This window comes from Phocoena sinus, chromosome 1, assembly GCF_008692025.1.
Source record: "Phocoena sinus isolate mPhoSin1 chromosome 1, mPhoSin1.pri, whole genome shotgun sequence".
Taxonomy (NCBI): Eukaryota; Metazoa; Chordata; class Mammalia; order Artiodactyla; family Phocoenidae; genus Phocoena; species Phocoena sinus.
Genome location: NC_045763.1, coordinates 161,233,983 through 161,251,128, shown reverse-complemented (window position 1 = coordinate 161,251,128; position 17,146 = coordinate 161,233,983). Strand labels below are relative to the sequence as shown.

At 38.6% G+C, this 17,146-nt stretch overlaps 1 protein-coding gene across 5 annotated transcripts in view; it reads right to left on the bottom strand.

Moving 5' to 3' along the window:
* The window catches only part of SCCPDH (saccharopine dehydrogenase (putative)), a 63,328-nt gene extending 46,470 nt beyond the window's left edge, over positions 1-16,858 (bottom strand). For 4 of the 5 annotated variants that reach the window (XR_004352539.1, XR_004352538.1, XM_032651260.1 and 1 more), the window contains exons 1-5: positions 16,535-16,858; positions 14,770-14,882; positions 9,340-9,420; positions 7,027-7,156; positions 4,656-4,705 (exon numbers count right to left, since the gene is read on the bottom strand). Coding sequence is in view for 3 of the 5 variants with exons in the window: in XM_032651260.1 (XP_032507151.1) it covers positions 4,656-4,705; positions 7,027-7,156; positions 9,340-9,420; positions 14,770-14,882; positions 16,535-16,724 (564 nt within the window). In the remaining 2 variants the exon portion in view is untranslated. The remainder of the gene's footprint in view (positions 1-4,655; positions 4,706-7,026; positions 7,157-9,339; positions 9,421-14,769; positions 14,883-16,534) is intronic. The other variant, XM_032651269.1, reaches the window with a different exon arrangement.
* Between the last annotated feature and the right edge of the window lie 288 nt (positions 16,859-17,146).

The window sequence follows — 17,146 nt, the reverse complement described above, 5'->3', positions numbered from 1 at the left end:
GCAGTGGCTAAGAATCTGCCTGCCAATGCAGGGGACACGGATTCAATCCCTGGTCTGGGAAGATTCCACATGCCGCGGAGCAACTAAGCCCGTGCACCAAAGCTACTGAGCCTGTGCTCTAGAGCCCGTGAGCCACAACTACTGAGCCTGTGTGCCACACTACTGAAGCCCATGCGCCTAGAGCCCATGCTCCTCAACAAAAGAAGCCACCGCAATGAGAAGCCCACGCACTGCAACGAAGAGTAGCCCCTGCTTGACACAACTAGAGAAAGCCCGCATGCAGCAACAAAGACCCAACACAGCCAAAGATAAATAAATAAATACAATTTAAAAAATTGTTTATATGCTTAAAAAATAAACATATAAAGAGCTGCTGATAATCAGATTCCAAATAAAGAAAAGTTACTTCAAAAATAAATAAATACAAGTTCTCATCACAAGGAAAAAAACTTAAGTATGGTGATGGATGCTAACTAGTGGTGATCATTTGTAATATAAACAAATATTGAATTATTATGTTGTACACCTGAATAGTACAATGTTATATGTCAATTATACCTCAATAAAAATAAATTAACAAAATAAAATATATTTCTGGAAAAAAAGAAGCCATTCCTGGCCCTGAGGCCATGAAATATTCATCTTCTAAAAGCTTACTGTTTAGCCTTATGCATTTAGGTCTATAACCCACCTAAAGTTGATTTTTGTACACAGTGCAAAGTATGAGTCCAATTTCATTGTTTCCCCACACCCATCATCTCCCGAAAAAGACCCTTTACCATAAATCAAGTGCTCATATATGCACAAACTACTCTGAGTTCTTTATCCTAATCTGCTGGCCTATCGATATCTCCCTGCCAATGTAACACTCTGACTTAATAATGTCTTGATATTAAAGAACATCCTTCTACCTTATTCTCCTTTAAGAAAGTGCTGGTTATTCTTGGCCCTCTGCATTTCCATATACATTTTAGAATTAGTTTGTCAAATTGCACACTAAAACAAAACAAGCAAGCGAAAAAAAAAACCTGTTTGTGATTTTGATTGGAATTATATGGGATTATAAATTAATTTAAGGAAAACTGACATTTTAACAAAATTGAGCCTTCCAATCCATGAATATGGTGGATTCTTCCATTTATTTGTCTTCTTTAAGGTCACTCAATAACATTTTATAGTTTTCTTCACAGAAATCTTGTACATTTTATATCTCTTATTCTTAAGTACTAGATTTTTTAATGTTACTATAAATGGTCTCATTTTAAAAAATTCATTTTCTAACTGTGGCTGGTATACAGAAATGCAACTGATTTTTATATTACTGTTGTATCCAGCAACAAGAAAGACTAGAGTGGAAATAAATGAAACAGAGAATAGAAAAACAATAGAGAAAATCAATGAAACCAAAAGGTGGTTCTTTGAAGAAATCAACCAAAATGAAAAACCTTTAGCTAGACTGACAGAGAGAGAAAGAAAAAGAAAGAGAGAGAGAGAGAACTCAAATTACTAAAATCAGGAATGAAAGAAGGGGCATTACCAACCTTTCAGAAATAAAAAAGAGTATAAGGGAATACTATGAACAACTGGATGCCAACAAATTAAACAACCTAGATGAAATGGACAAATTCCTAGAAAGACACTGTTACGGATTGAATTTTGTACCCACCCCAAATTTATATGTAGAAGGCCTAACCCCCGGTACCTCAGAATGTAACCTTATTTGTAAGGAGGGTTGTTGTAGATGTAACTAGTTAAGTTGAGGTCATACATATTGGAGGAAGTGGGCCCCCAACCCCAAACCACTGGTGTCCTTATAAAAAGGGAGAAATTTGGACACACACACATATGAAGATGGAAGAGAGGTCTGAGTGATGCATCTACAACAAAGGAACACCAAAGATTGCAAGCAAACCACCAGAAGCTAGGAGAGAAACATGGAACAGATTCTCCCTCACAGCCCTCAGAAGAAACCCTGCCAACATCTTAATCACGGACTTCTAGCCTCCAGAACTGTGAGAACAATGTTTCCCTTGTTTAAGCAACCCAGTTTGTGGTACTTCATTACAGGAGTCCTAAGAAACTAATGCAGACACAAACTACCAAAACGGACTTAAGAGTATACAGAAAATCCTAACAACCTATAAGAAGTGAAGACATTGAATTCTTATCATCTCTTCACTGATTTCTAGTATAATTTCATTATAGTCTAAAACATACTCTAGAACGGGGGTTGGCAAACTATTTCTGTAAAAGGTCAAACTAAATATTTTAGGCTGTGCAGGCCACATCTGGTCTCTGCTGCGTATTGTTTTTTTTATTATAGCTCTTTAAATATGTTAAAATTATTCTTAGCTTGCAGCCATATAAAAGTAGACCATGGGCTGACCCTGCTCTGGAGCTGCACTATCTGGTATGGAAGCCATTATATAGCATATATGGAACACCTTCATCACTGAGGGAAGATTTACTGGACAGCACTGTCCTTGAGTATATGATTCCAACTCTCTGAAATTCTTTTGAGTCTTGCTTTATGGTCTAATACAATAGTCTAAGATTCAATTTTTATGTAAAGTAACAAAGCTTAAGGGGAAAAGTAGGATAAGGAGTAGGAGGAGAACAATCCTGTGCCAAGGGATGCACAGAATCAAGGCAGTTACCTCTGTCCATCCTTGTGAAATTAAGGCTCTGTATTTTGCTTTAAGGGGAATGAGAAGGAGCTGCATTGATTTCGATGTTTTCAAATGTCTCGTCCTGATTAAGGCCCAACTTTGAGTCCTTATAATAGGACTTAGTAACATTTATTGAGTGATTGTAAAGTGCCAACCACTGTTCTGATTTATATTCATTGACTAATTTAATCCTCATAGCAATCATATGAAGGAGACACAACTCTCATCTCCTGTTATAGATCATCTCCTGCTCCTCTTTCAAAAGAAGCCTCTTTTCTAGCTCTGTTTTCTCACTATCTCCCTGTAGTGGACATCTGTTTTTTGTCAGCCTGCACTGATTTCCTGCAGGGAATTCTTAATTCCCCTACCCTATGTTCTGCTTACAACACTCTCTTTCCTATTGGAAGTTTGTTACGTGTTGTTGAGAAGGGCTTGGCCCTATGATTCCCTCTCCAGAGGCCCATGACCCAGGCCTGGGCAACCTTAGTACTCCATTACCCCAGGTCACACTGTTTGGCTCAAGAATGACCAAATGACCCAATACTTGACTAATCTTCCCCATCTTTGAATATTCAAACTCTGCTAGCTGTTCCTGGGAAATCATGAACCTATGGACAATGCATACCTGGGGCTGCCAGTACCTTCCCCCCCCCACCCCCCGATGGTGAGAGCCTACACTGAGGAGCACAGAAGTAATGCAGAGACAGGAAGAGGAAGAGAAAAAAATGAGTTCCGATAATACCATTTGAACATCCAGATCCAGCCATACTGTTTACTTGCAGATGTTTGGTTACATGAATCAATAAATTCCTTTCTGTTTTGTTGGTTTAAACCAGGTTGAGTTGGCTTTCTAACTCATGTTCCCCAGAGCTCCAAGCATGTCCTTCTTTCTCATTTCTGAGCCTTTGTTTAGGTTGCTGCCTCTCATCTTCCAAATGCTATTCACTTTTCAAGGTTCAACTTAAGAAGGCTTCTATGAGGCATCCCCAAATTACTCAGGCCCACTGTCACTTCCCTTTATTCTGATACTCTAGTGGATATTATCTGTAACCACAAATTTTAGCAAGTTTTATATAGTTCTTCATGTTTATTCATCTGAACCTACAATCCAGACAAATAAAACCATTACTTAAACATGCTCCACTCCATCCCACAGTTACATCTTTATTAAACTATTTCCTCTCTCCCTTATCCACATTTCCTCAGCACCAACCTTTAAAATTCCATATCCCAACTTCTCCAAAAAGTCCTTGATCTCTGGCCTCCCGGCTAGATGTAACTCCCCATTCTCAGAATCCTATAGTATTTCATCTGACCTCTTTAATAACAATTTTTGTCTCCTGCTCATCTAAATTATTCCCTTTAAGGGTCTGCACGTTGTTCATTTATGTGTCACACTATCTTGCACTACTATATATACTTGTATTACACAATATGTGAAATACTGAATATTTTTTAAAGAGAATAAATACTTATGAAGCCTCAAGTATAGATAGAGAATTGTGTTAGACACTACTGGCAGTAAAACTACTACCACAAAACATGGTTCTTTCCCAGAAATGCAACTATCTTATGCTCCCAAATAGACCATAAATTCAGTAAGATTACATTTACATTATACATTTCTTGTATGGCCACAAGAGCACCTAACTCCAAGTTAGGCACATAATAAAAATGCACTGATTTGCACTAAGGTGATAATTTTCTAGGCTGACAACATTCATCACACAACAATGATAGATCTTTAGTGTTAGGATGATGGTAACTCATTCTAATAATGAACTGTGCAGTTTTAAACAAATTCTATTTTAAGTCAAAATAACTCACAGCAATCTTTACTTTTTAAAATTAAACACTGACTTTCATACACTAAAAATTACAACTGTACATACAATTTAATTAATTGAAACCTTTTTAACAGGCAAGTATCATTTCCAAAATGTTTTTAATATTAACAAAGAAAACACGTGACAAACAAAAACTAACCTCAGGTCCTGAATGTATAGTCAGGAAACTTTCCACAGCAGTCAATGTACCTAAAAGAGAAGGAAAATGGTAAAAGTAAAATCAAATAAAAATCTATTAACCCAGGATAAGTAATAATAAGCTATTCCTATTCATTTAGGGAACATTTTTATTAGGCCTACAGCTGATATAATCAGGAAAATCTGTGCTATAACAGTATTATTAGGTTATTGTAAACAGATTTAAGGAGCAGCTAAAGCCAGATAAATTATCAGAAAAATAGTAGTTTAGTATAAATTAACTGCTGGTACTCACAAAATCTTTTCTAGTATTCAAACTGACATTGCAAAAAATCTCTTCCAATAAGGCAACAATTTAGCTCACTGATTCTGGAAGGCCATCAGTTCTCAAAACTACATCTATGGGCTTCCCTGGTGGCGCAGTGGTTGAGAGTCCGCCTGCCAATGCAGGGGACACGGGTTCGTGCCCCGGTCTGGAAAGATCCCACATGCCGCGGAGCAGCTGGGCCCGTGAGCAATGGCCGCTGAGCCTGCGTGTCCGGAGCCTGTGCTCCGCAACGGGAGAGGCCGCAACAGTGAGAGGCCCGCGTACAGCAAAAAAAAAAAAAAAAAAAAAAAAAATACATCTATGGGAATTATTCTATTTTCCAATATGAAAGCTTTCAAGAAGATTCATTAGTAGTGACTTACAATGAATATACAGAAACCCTACCAAAATGGGCCTTTGTGATGGCTTATTAAATAAAGTAAGGCTATTTAAATGAAATAAAAATATAATGAGTAAAAACAAAGTAGAAAACCAAGGCCAGAAAAAAAGGGGAGAAATCAATTATATTAACCATGAGGACTAATACATACGTATAGTGGTTAAGTATTTAATTAATCTTTGAGCTTATCGAGAGCAGTAAGACAAAAGAAAAACATAACGGGCTAGCTAATTCTCAAAATCTGATAAAATATACCAATTTGTTAAGAGACAATATTCCTAGCTTTAATTCCAAGAGAAAATTAAAGCATGGGGCCTTAGAAAGTTGACAATGAGCAAGGTAACAAATAACCACACCATCTACAATGATGTTACAGCAGAAAAGAACTAAAGCCACATAAATATCACTTATCTAACACTGTCAAAAACCAAGAATAGATCATTAAATTCTAACTCACTGGAGAGGATTCTGAGAGTTGTTAAGAGAAAGTGGCCTGGATACATGGCTCTTTGATCTAACCCTGTGCACAGAAAGAACATGTATCGCCTAAGGCAGTATGTAATGAAATGTGAGCCACCTGAATCAACAATTAGCTGGGGTATTTGTTAAATGCTGACTCCTAGGTTTCAGTGTCTGAAAAAAAGTTCTAAAATAAATCTTAAAGTAATATTTCTCCCTTAAAAATAAAAAAGGACCTATTCAAAATAACAACTATTAAATATTTAAGAATAACCGCAATAAGAAACATGTAGGACCACCATGAAAAATACTCTAAACTTTTTCAGTAAATGGAGATTTTTTTAGTAAGTTTTTTAATAAATGGAAATATACCAGATCCATGGGTTGAAGACTAAATAAATATTTTAAAGATGTTCAATTCATGCCCTTCTCTTTATTGGGAATGGTTCCAGCGTTTCATCATTAAGTATGATGTTGCCTACTGCTTTCTGACATTCACTGTGTTAAGAAAGTATTCTATTCCTCAATTTCTAAAAATCTAAAATCAATAAATGGCAGGCATGCGTATTACCTTTGTTGAGCTTTGGTTTCAGAGTTACCGTTCTAATATAAACTGGAACACTTTCCATAATTTTAAGCTCTAGAATGGTTTAAATAGAACTGGACTTATTTGCTTCAGGTCATTTTTATAAAGGGCATTTTTTATGTATGTATAACATTCCACTGTTTTACTATAATAGTGATTTTTTCCCATTCTTATTGTCTCCATTTTATAAATGAGCTAAAAAAGATGTCAAAAAGCTTGTTCAATACTTTCTAGCTTTGGTCGTTGAAAAAAATTAAAACTTTCCAATTATAGTATGTGTATAAATTATACTTTAAGATGTATTAATTCCTAAACAAAGCAAGTTTGAATTTATAATGCCTGCCAAAAATTTCTTCCAGAAATTTTATAGCTATAACCACAACTAAATTCTAATGGAGAATTCCTTCCTTTAGAACACTTATAGTACTATCCATACCTCAAAAAACAATAGTGTCAATATCATTTTCTAACAAGTACAGCTATATTAAAAACAAAGTATGTGTTTTAATACTACCCATTAATAGTTGTTTCTTTTCTCAAGAAGATTTTAGTTCACCACAATTACAAACATGAAACACCTCTATTTTAAATTCCATTATTGCTTCTTGATCAATAATTACCATTCATTTTATTTCTGGTATATATTACTCCCAGATCTGCTGGAATGGAGTCAAAGCCACTGCTTCCAATGATATAAGCCCCTTTTTCTGCAGCTTTCTCATGATACTTCCAATACATTAGTTCCAGAAACTAAAGATTCAAGACAAAAGATCTGAATCAGAGCTATGGAGAAACATCTAGACCAAAATTAAATGATTTACCTTTAAAAACAAAGCAATTAAACTGTGAAAATGCTAACCAAGATGGCTCTGCAGCAAAATATTAACTGCCAAATAGTTGGCACTTACTCAGCAAACATACCTACTATGTTCCAGGTGGTGTGAGAGGTATGCAGATCTGACTTAATTCATTTTTTAGAATGACTTTTAAATGCAAAAGCAATACCTATTATGAAAAATTAATATAGAAAAATACAAAGAAAACAAAAAAAAGTTACCCCAAATCACATCTTCCAGATGAACATCATTACAGACATATATCTGTGCACATATGTAAGTAGAAAGAGTGGTAGGAAAGGAGGGAACGCAAGAACGGAATAATGTCTGTTCAAATTTTGCCTGTTTTTTTTAAAAAACAGTTCTAGATTTACAGAAAAAAACTGAGTACTAGAGAGTTCCTAGGTACTCCACACTCAGTTAACCTTATCATTACATCTTTTACATTAACATTTATTATAATTAATGAACCAATACTGATAAATTATTACTAACTAACGTCCCTATTTTGTTCAGGTTTCCTCAGTTTTTATCTAATGTCCTTCTTCTGTCCAGGATCCCATTCAGGATACCATACTACATTTAGTTGTTATGTCTCCTTAGGCTCCGCTGGCTGTGATGGTTTCTCAGACTTTCCTGGGTTTTGATGACCTTTACAGTAGTGGTCAGGTACTTTGCAGAATGCCCCTCTATTGGAAATTGTCGCATGATTTTCTCATGACTACGCTAGAGTTACAGGTTTTGGGGAGGAAGACGGGGTAAAGTGCCATTTCCTGATGTCATATCAAGAGTACATACTATCTCACAGACACAGAAAATAAACTTATGGTTACCAAAGTGGGAGGGAGGGAGAGATGGATAAATTAGGAGTATGGGATTAAAAGATACACACCACTATGTATAAAATAGATACACAACAAGGATTTACTGTATAGCACAGGGAACTATATTCAGTATCTTGTAATACCCTATAATGGAAAAAGATCTGAAAAAATATATATATATAGCTGAAACACTTTGCTGTACATCTGAAACTAACACAATATTGTAAATCATTTAAAAAAAGAAGAGTACATACTATCAACATAATTTCTCACTGGTGATGTTGACCCTGAACACCTGGCTGAGGTGGCGTTTGTCTGATGTCTCCACTGTAAAGTTCTTCTCACCCTCCCCCTCCCCCCGCCACTTCCATACTGTACTCACTGGAAGGCAGTGACTGTGCAGCCCACACATAAAGAGGGAGGAGTGAAGCTCCCTCTCCTCAAGGGCACAGCAGTTATGTGAATTATGTGGAATTCTGCACAGGTGATTTGCCTCTTTTCTTCCCTTTGCCCATTTTAAATTGGGTTATTTAAATTTGTATTTTTGACTTATATATATTCTGGCCCATTACTAGGTTTTGATGTCACGTTCATGGTACTTTATGAGATAACTTAGCAGCTTTCCACCATTTTCTCTGCTCTAGAATATTTTAAATAAGATAGGAATAGTTTCTTTTTTTTTTTTTTTTTTTTTTTTAGTTTCTTTTACATTCATATTTCCTACCTCTTCTTTTATCAGTCTTGGTAATTTACACTTTCTCAACACTTTCCAATATACATCACCAACTGATAAGCTCTAAGTATGTATATACCAGCACACTGATGATGGTACTCAGCAGAGACTATAGGGACATATGAGATTACAGTTATAAAGGAGCTAGTGTAGCTCAGTGCTTATTAACACTCCACTTCCTGCAGTGTTAATTCAGGCAAACCTCAATGCAAGTCCTAGTTTTTCTACTTAATGGTTGCATGACTCTGAGCAAGTTTTATTTTAATTAATTCTGTTTACAGCATGCAGTAGCAATAAAAATCAACACATCCTATACATAAAGGCCATGGAAGAAATCAGGATGTAGGGAAGAAAAATTCAAGAAAACTGAAGCTAAGACCTTACCATCATGCTCTCCTTCAAGCTTTCAATGAAATACCATCTCTAAATGCTACAGAGTCATCACCTTCTAAAATCTGTCTGCAAAATTACACTAAATATTTTTCACTTTAACAGAAAGTTGTATTGTTAATTTTGTTCCTTCTTTTCCATTTTACATACCTGAGGTTCTCCACAGATGTCAATACAGCTAGTTCCATTTTCAACACATGCTTTCACTACAGGTTCTCCATAAAATCGGTACTGGGAGAATAAAGAAAACCAACAGTTTACTCTTACTTAGCAAGCTTAAATGAAGGAATACCACTGAGTGTTGGAAGTACAGTCTTCACTATTAAGAAATCAAATATTAATAAAGTAGCCTAATGAGAAAATGATGTAACTGCAATTTACTGACTCTCACAGTGTAAATAAAAGCATGATGGAATTACCTCTAACTGAAGACAAAGTCCAAAGTTTTATAAAAGAAGTGACTCATCTGAGTTGAATTCTGAAGAACAGTAAGGATTTGCCAGGAAAAAGAAAATCCAAATAATGGAAAAATTATATGTAAAAGTGTAAAAAAGGGTGATGCTCAGGATACCTGAAGCACAGAGTAGTGGAGAGGGAAGTGGTAAGAGATGAGTCTGGAAAGAAACACTTGGGCCAAATCAGGAACGACCCTGAGTGCCACGTTATCAAGACTGAACTTTATCTTTTCTGCATTGCTGAGCCCTCCTAGAGTATTTTACACAGGACAGTGGTGGAACGTTTATAACACAGACATATCACTCTGCCTGTGGTATTGGAAAACAAAACTCACGGCAGGTAAGAAATGAAGGACAAAACTAAGGAAGCAGAAGGATATACTAAGAGTGAGATATACTTAGAAGACAGAAATGACTGCACTTCCTGATTAGCTGGACATGGGGACCAACAACTAATGGCAGTATTAGCAAAATAAAGAAAGGACAAAGAGGGTTGGAGGGGATAAGTTTAATATTGTACAAAGGAGCTATTCTGAGCCTGTATGATTTTGGATCTCCCAAACTATTTGTTGCTCAAACTCAAGGAATTAAAATTTAAAAATTTTTATATAACAGTTAATACATCAGAGTCAGTCCCATTTCAAAGGAAGCATGACAAATTTTCCCTTTGTGAGGGAAGGGTAAGCGGAAGCATAAACTCCTCTGCTCCTCTCATTGCTCACAGCAAAAGATGGAGAAAGGAGATGGTCTGCTTCTTCTAGCCTTCAAGAAACAGGTAAACGGACACTTAAAAGAAAAGACAGGGCACTACAGGGATTGCCCTTTTCAAGTGGGTCACTTAGGCTCCTCTCTACCTGACTCCACAGCCTCATCTCCACATCCTCCTCCCCCTTCTTAAAAACAGCAAATGACACTGGAATTACAGGACTAGAAAAGTGTGTTTAAGTTCTAGTTCATCCTCTGCTATTCATCAACCATGCAAAATTACTGAAAGCACTTAACTTCTGAGGCAACGTAGTACAACAGAACAAACAAGAGCTTTCAAGGCAGCAGGACCCAAGTTCACATTCTAAATCCATCATCTACTAAATTGTATGAATTTATTTACAAATGACATATATGGACTACTATACTAATAAAATATACACTTTAAACATACATAAAATGGACACAGAGTTGAAATTAAAATGAGTACAAGTCAAAGCTCTATTTTCTTTCTGTACCCAATGGATCATCTTGGGTAATTTTTACACATATCCATTTGAAACTCACTTAGCAATTTCCTTGGTGTCCTGGTTATTTTACCCCCGAACACCTCAAGTTGTCCCGTAGTTCACCTGGGTCAGAATCAGCTGGGTCGCTCGTTAAACATGCTGGTTACTCAGTCCCACCCCAACTCCCTCCAGTAATAAGTTTTCCGGGGTAGACTGCAGTAACCTGCATTTTAAATGAGCCTCACTGGTGACTCTTACGTACGTTAGAGGTGGAGAATCACCTCCCTAGACATGCTCCCTGGAAAATCTCACCAACTTTCTGGATTTCTACTACAATATGTATACTGATGACATCCAACTCCTATCTCCAGAGCTGCTCACTGACGAGGCTGCCTCATCTGTGGCTTCTGTTATAAACTTCAGGACCCGCAAGAGCTCAGGACATGGGGCAAAATGAATTTCACTTTGGCTTCTTTTCCTCTCCTCTATTTCCTCTTCACCCTGACTTCCTTACTTGCTTAAGAAAATAATTTCACTATATAGTACGCATTTCCTGTCTTAATTCAAAAATATATCTAGCAGACACCTCAGTTTCAACACAACCAAAATCAGATTCATCATCTTTCTCTCAACAGCAGTTTTTCCCCCTCCACTTCCTAGCACAGGAGACAATAAAGAATAATGCTTGAAAGTATTGATTCAGTCATTTTCTGTATATTTTGACATAATACTTGTTTACATATGCCTGACTAGTTTTACAGCTATCATTTAGCTCTCATTAAAGAGACCCTCACAAAATAGAGAAATGGGTAAAAAAAATACCTTCAAAGAAACAAATTATGACACCAAAACTGGTAAACTGGAGTCTACCCCTGGGAGTATAATCCATATTACAAAGTGAAAACGACCTTCCAAGTAGAGCTTAGGAAGGAGCATGTTTTGGGGTCAAAAAGCTAGAGATGCCTATAAACCATCCAACTGGAAACACTGAGAAGGTAATTCGATCCACCAGTCTGGAGTTTAAGGGGTAGTTCCTCAGTGGAAATAAATTAATGTAAGCATCATCAGGAAACAGATGGTATTGAAAGCCATGGCTTTCAATTCTTTCTGACTACAACCCACCTTAAGAAATTCATTTCACATAGTAGCTCCACACACAAATATATCTGACACAAAAGCTTCATGAACCAGTACGTACTTGTATTACGTGTAATTCACCCTATTTTCTATTTCAGTCTATCTGATTTTCTTTTCAATGCTTAGTCTTAACCTACTGAACTGATTTCACAAAGTTTAAAAAGTACTGGCCCAGTTACAGTTTTCTGTTTGGGATGGTGAAAACGTTCTGGAAATAAAGAGGTGACAGTTATATAAGATTGTGAATGTACTTAATGTCATTGAAGTGTATACTTAAAAATGGTTAAAATGCTAAATTTTATGTTATGTATATTTTACCACAATAATAATAATATTAAAAAATGGTCCAGGGAATATAAACAGAAAAGAGTTTCTAAGGCTTAAGGTCTGAGACCTCTGGCATTCACAGGAGGATAAAAAGATCCAGCAGAGGAGATTGAGACAAAGTTGGTAGAGAAAAAGAAAACTAGGAGAGGGCAAGAATTCAGATCCCAAGTGAAGAAAGGAAAAAGTGATCAACTGTCACAAATGCTGAGAGGTCTGATTAAGATGAGGACAGAGAACTGATGATTGGATTTGACAGGACGGGGATGCTGGCAGAGTAGTTTCATTTAAGGAGTATGGATAAAAGCCTGACAAGACGAGACAGAGGAGGAGGTGAGGGAGTGGAGACAGTAAGGAAGGCAAACTCTTTCAAGTTTTGCTAAAAAGGGGCACAGAAAAATGGGAGTAGTTAGAGGAGCATGCAGAATTCAGAGAAGTTTTTGTTTAAATGGGAGATATAATCCCATACTTGTATGTTGAGAGAAATAATCCAATCAAGAGGCAAAATTTGATGAGAATAAGAATATGTGTAACTGTAAACCTGTAAATATAAAGTCTTTGAATACCGTGTCCATGAGAAGCAGGGGTAGTTTTTCCCTGTAAAAGGAGATAAGGCAGAGTCAGGATACAACGCAGATAGGAAGATCTGGTGGTATAAATTCTCTTCTGACAGCCTGTGCGTTCACAGTTTAAAAAAAAAAAAAAAGGAAAGAAAGAAAGGAAGGGAGGGAGAAAGGAAAGAAGGAAGGAAGGAAGAAAATCACGAGGTAAGAGTGAGGAAAAAGGAAGAAAGGGGTGGGATGCTAAAAGTATGAGAAAAAAGAAGTTATAAAACTGCTGCTTCAGCGAGTAGGAGAGAAAACAGCCTAGGAAAATAGATTAGAATTGCTGGAGGTACTGAGGCTGCATGTGAGGTTTGTAACCACATATTTAAAGTGGGATAGTCAGCATCGGGATGCATTTTTCTCCAGCCAGACTGGGTTATACATGTTCAGGTAGAGTAAGCAGCGAGCTGGAATAACCAGGGCTGGGGTTTCTCCAGAGTACTTCGGAGGGAGGGACAAGCTGGCTGAGGATGTATATAAGACAGTGATTCAAGCAACAAACCACAGACCACATTCTAAACTAGTTAATGAAATAAAATGAAATAAACAATAGAAATACATTTCATTTGGTGACAATCAAAAGCCTTTCTGGTTTCATTTGATGAAATTATCAACAATTTTCTAGATGCTTAGTTTTCAAATGTTTTGACAATTGAGAAAACTTCCTCAGATCCATAAATGTCACCAACATTCACCCTGTTACACAGACCACAAGTGTCTCTTTCACATCCAGTCCAATAGCAGCAGCTAGGCGTTCTCCTTTCAAAATATCCGCTTTCAACCACTTCTCACCACCTCTAACACTCCTACCCTGTGATTGGCTTGCTTGGCCCATTCCACTGTTGGTTCCCTACCATCTATTTTTCCTCTCAGAAGCCAAAGAACTTCAAATACGTAAATCAAATCATGCCCTTGTTTTTAACCATTCAATGGCTCTTTCATATTTAGAAGGAAACCCAAACCCTGATCTTGACCTTGCAGACCTAACCACCTAGTTCCTAGGTACCTCTCCAATCTAACTCCCCACCTCTCTGCCCTACTCACGCTCAACCACGCTGGCCTCTCTCACATCCCTCAGTCAGGCCAAGCACATGCTCATCTCAGGACCTTTGGATTTGCTCTTTCCTGGAACACCCTCTCCTCAAATACTCACAGGATTTACTCCCTCACTGCATTCAGGTCCCTATGCAAATTTCAGTTCCTCACAGAGACCTTCCCTGACCATCCATCTAATAGAGACTGGTGTGCCAATCTTTTTATCTCCCTTCCCTGTTTTATTTTTCTTCAAAGCACCTGTCACTTACTATTATAACATTATTTTTCTGTCTCCCCACTGGACTGTAAGCTCCATGAGGGGTTTTCTGTTTTATTCACCATTATGTCCGTAGACTAGTTCAGTGTACATATAATAAACACTCAATAAACATTTATTGAATAAATGAATGAATCTTTTTTTAATATCTTTCTTTGTACATGCACTAACATATGTACTGGTACAGTAATACAGAATGTAATTTAAAAACAAATAAAAAGTAAATTATGGGTACATGCTCAACCTTTTTTAGTTAAGGGACATGCAGCACAAAAAAAAGTTTGGCAATTATAGCTGTAACCACTAAATAAACCAGCACACATTCCTGGAGTCTAGTGTCACTCTCTCTCTCAGGAGACTTTGGTCATATCCATTTGCTTCTCATGAGAAGTAAAAACTCCCCATATGAGGTTAAGGCCCTGAATCAATTCTTCTGTCCCCTGCCCTTATGTTTCTCTGGAATATAAAATACCAGATTCTGCTAGAAATGAATAGATTGTTTGTTCTGATTCAGAGAAGGGCAGATTACTTACTGGTCCTACACAGTTGAGGACAACTGTTGCCTGTTTAGCCATTTCATCAAGTGAGGCTGGATTAGTGATATCACAAATTATTATTCCAACTTCAGATGACAGTGTCGGCCTTCCTAAAATAAGAAATAAAGTGTTTTAAGCAAATCCCGATACAGTATTAGATCACCCAGCCCTTCTTTTCATAATAACCACTGACGGCAAATTTACTAAATATACTGAAAGCTAATTCTCCCTCTCAAACAAAAGATAAAACTGTTTTTAACCAGGTAATTAAAAATACGGAAAAGACTATGAGGAAAATGGAGTTAAAACTAAGAGTTAATAAAACACATTACTAACCTTTAAAAGAAAATCTAAGATAAGGAATGTGTAAATGACAACTCTATGCAAAATGCCAATTTTACAAGTTTTCAGATAGAAGATGATTTTCCTGACCTCCTCTCCAGGAAGAATTATACTATTCAACGATTAAACAACAACATATGATAAAATTATGAGGAGGGGAGTTAACATCAACATAATAAAACAAAAGAGGACTGAGGTAAAAGAACACTCAAGTTCATAATAAGGAAATAACTGGAATAAACTGAATCAATAGAGTAACGCAGGTTTCATGGCTCAAGGTGTATTTCCTGCAATAACCTGATCTGGGCACTACAAATGGTACGCAACTAGGCTATACCTGTACAGTCTCGTTGAACAGAAAAGAAGAAAGGGAAGCATATATTTTAGTCGTGAAAGTATTTTTCTTGGAAAAGTAAAGAAAGACCAAAAAGCTTTTTGGTCAAGATTCTGTACTTGGGAGTGGCAGCAGGAGAGCTGTAGGAGAGTCCAGCCTACATGGTATCTTCTGTACCAACCACAAACAAAACAGGTTCCAAAAACAGGGCTCTGTGTGGAATTATGTGAGATGAAGGTGAAGTGAAGAACAAAGTATGCCCGAAACTCTAATAGGTGCTATCTGTCTGTACGACAGGGCAGTAGGGTGGAAAACTGACAGCCAAAGTTAAAGGCGACTGACTCCTAACTTAGATGTTCTCACCACGGGGAACATGGGTAGGGTCTCTGCGTGTGTGTGTGTCTCTCTCCGCCACATCTGTATCTCCAGCATTTACACTAGCACCTGACATTAAAAAGACCACTCAATAAAACCAGGCTTAATGAATGCCGAAAGAGTAAGTAAACTGCCGAAACAAAAACACCAAAAAAACTTTCTGGATGAAGAATGCGACTGCTGGAGAATGATTACAAGTAAAAATTAAATTAAAAAGTAAAGCCACAGCAACGTTCTCCGTAAAACTCCTAAGCTTCCTCTCCCATCTCCAAAACACAAGGCAAAGGGAGAGCACAAACCATCCTGAAGAAACCAGTGCTCTACTTTTCTACTCGATCAAACATCAAGAGACTTCCAGGCCCACCAGGTTACCCCCCGCTCTAGAAGGGGACGGAGCAGAGAAAGGAAAAACTAAAGTTCCTATTTCGCCAGTGGGGATTCCCTAACTATGGGAGAAATTCATGGGGGGGCGGGGATGTCTCTCTCTTGTTTGTTTATGGAACGGAACGAAGCTCTGACGTTACCAGGAGCCCCGTGCTCCTCCTCCTGGGCGCTAACAGGGTTGGGGAGCTCTAGGGGCACCCAGGGAGAGAACCTCTCATTTCAGGCGACTGAAATCCCTCAGCCGGGAGAAGGGGGCTTGGGGATGAGAGCCGCGGCAGTGGGGCCGAGACCGGGGTCCCGGGGCCCCGTCCCAGTCGCCCCCTTTACCCAGTTTCATGGCAGCCCTCTCCAGGACTCGCTGCAGCTTCTCCCGAGAACGGCCCGCCACAGCCCATGGCAGGCGGGAGCTCCGCTCCGGGGACATCTGCTCCCGGGCCACCTCCTCGGTCACGAACTGGCCGGTAAAGCCAGAGGCGCCGAACACCACCAGGTGGAAAGGCCTCTGCTGGGTCGCCATTACGAGCCCACGGCGATGCAAGGACAAGGATGGGCTGAGTCCACGGCGCCTGCGCCTCAAGCAGCGACCCCACGACCCGGCCCAGCAACCGTCTCCTCCCCGGCTGCTGCAGTCTCCGACGCCTGAGCGCCGCGTTCCCGAAGGCCCGCGCGCGCCGCTGCGCCAAGGCCCCGCCCACACCGCCTTTTGCTGGCGGCGCTAGTACGCCTCCTCCTTCTCCTCGGGGGTGGGCCCCGCGCTGCTGCTGCTGGCTGCCCTGGCTCGCGAGGCCTGTGTGCTTGCGGGGCTGGCGGCAGCAGGCTGCGGCCCATCCTCCGCCCCGTTGTTGGTCCTGCATAGCTCTGGCTGCCCCAGGCGTCGTATCTTTTCGCTCTCCCGAAGGTTGTAGGGAGCTACGCAAAGAGAGAGCTCACGAAAACCTT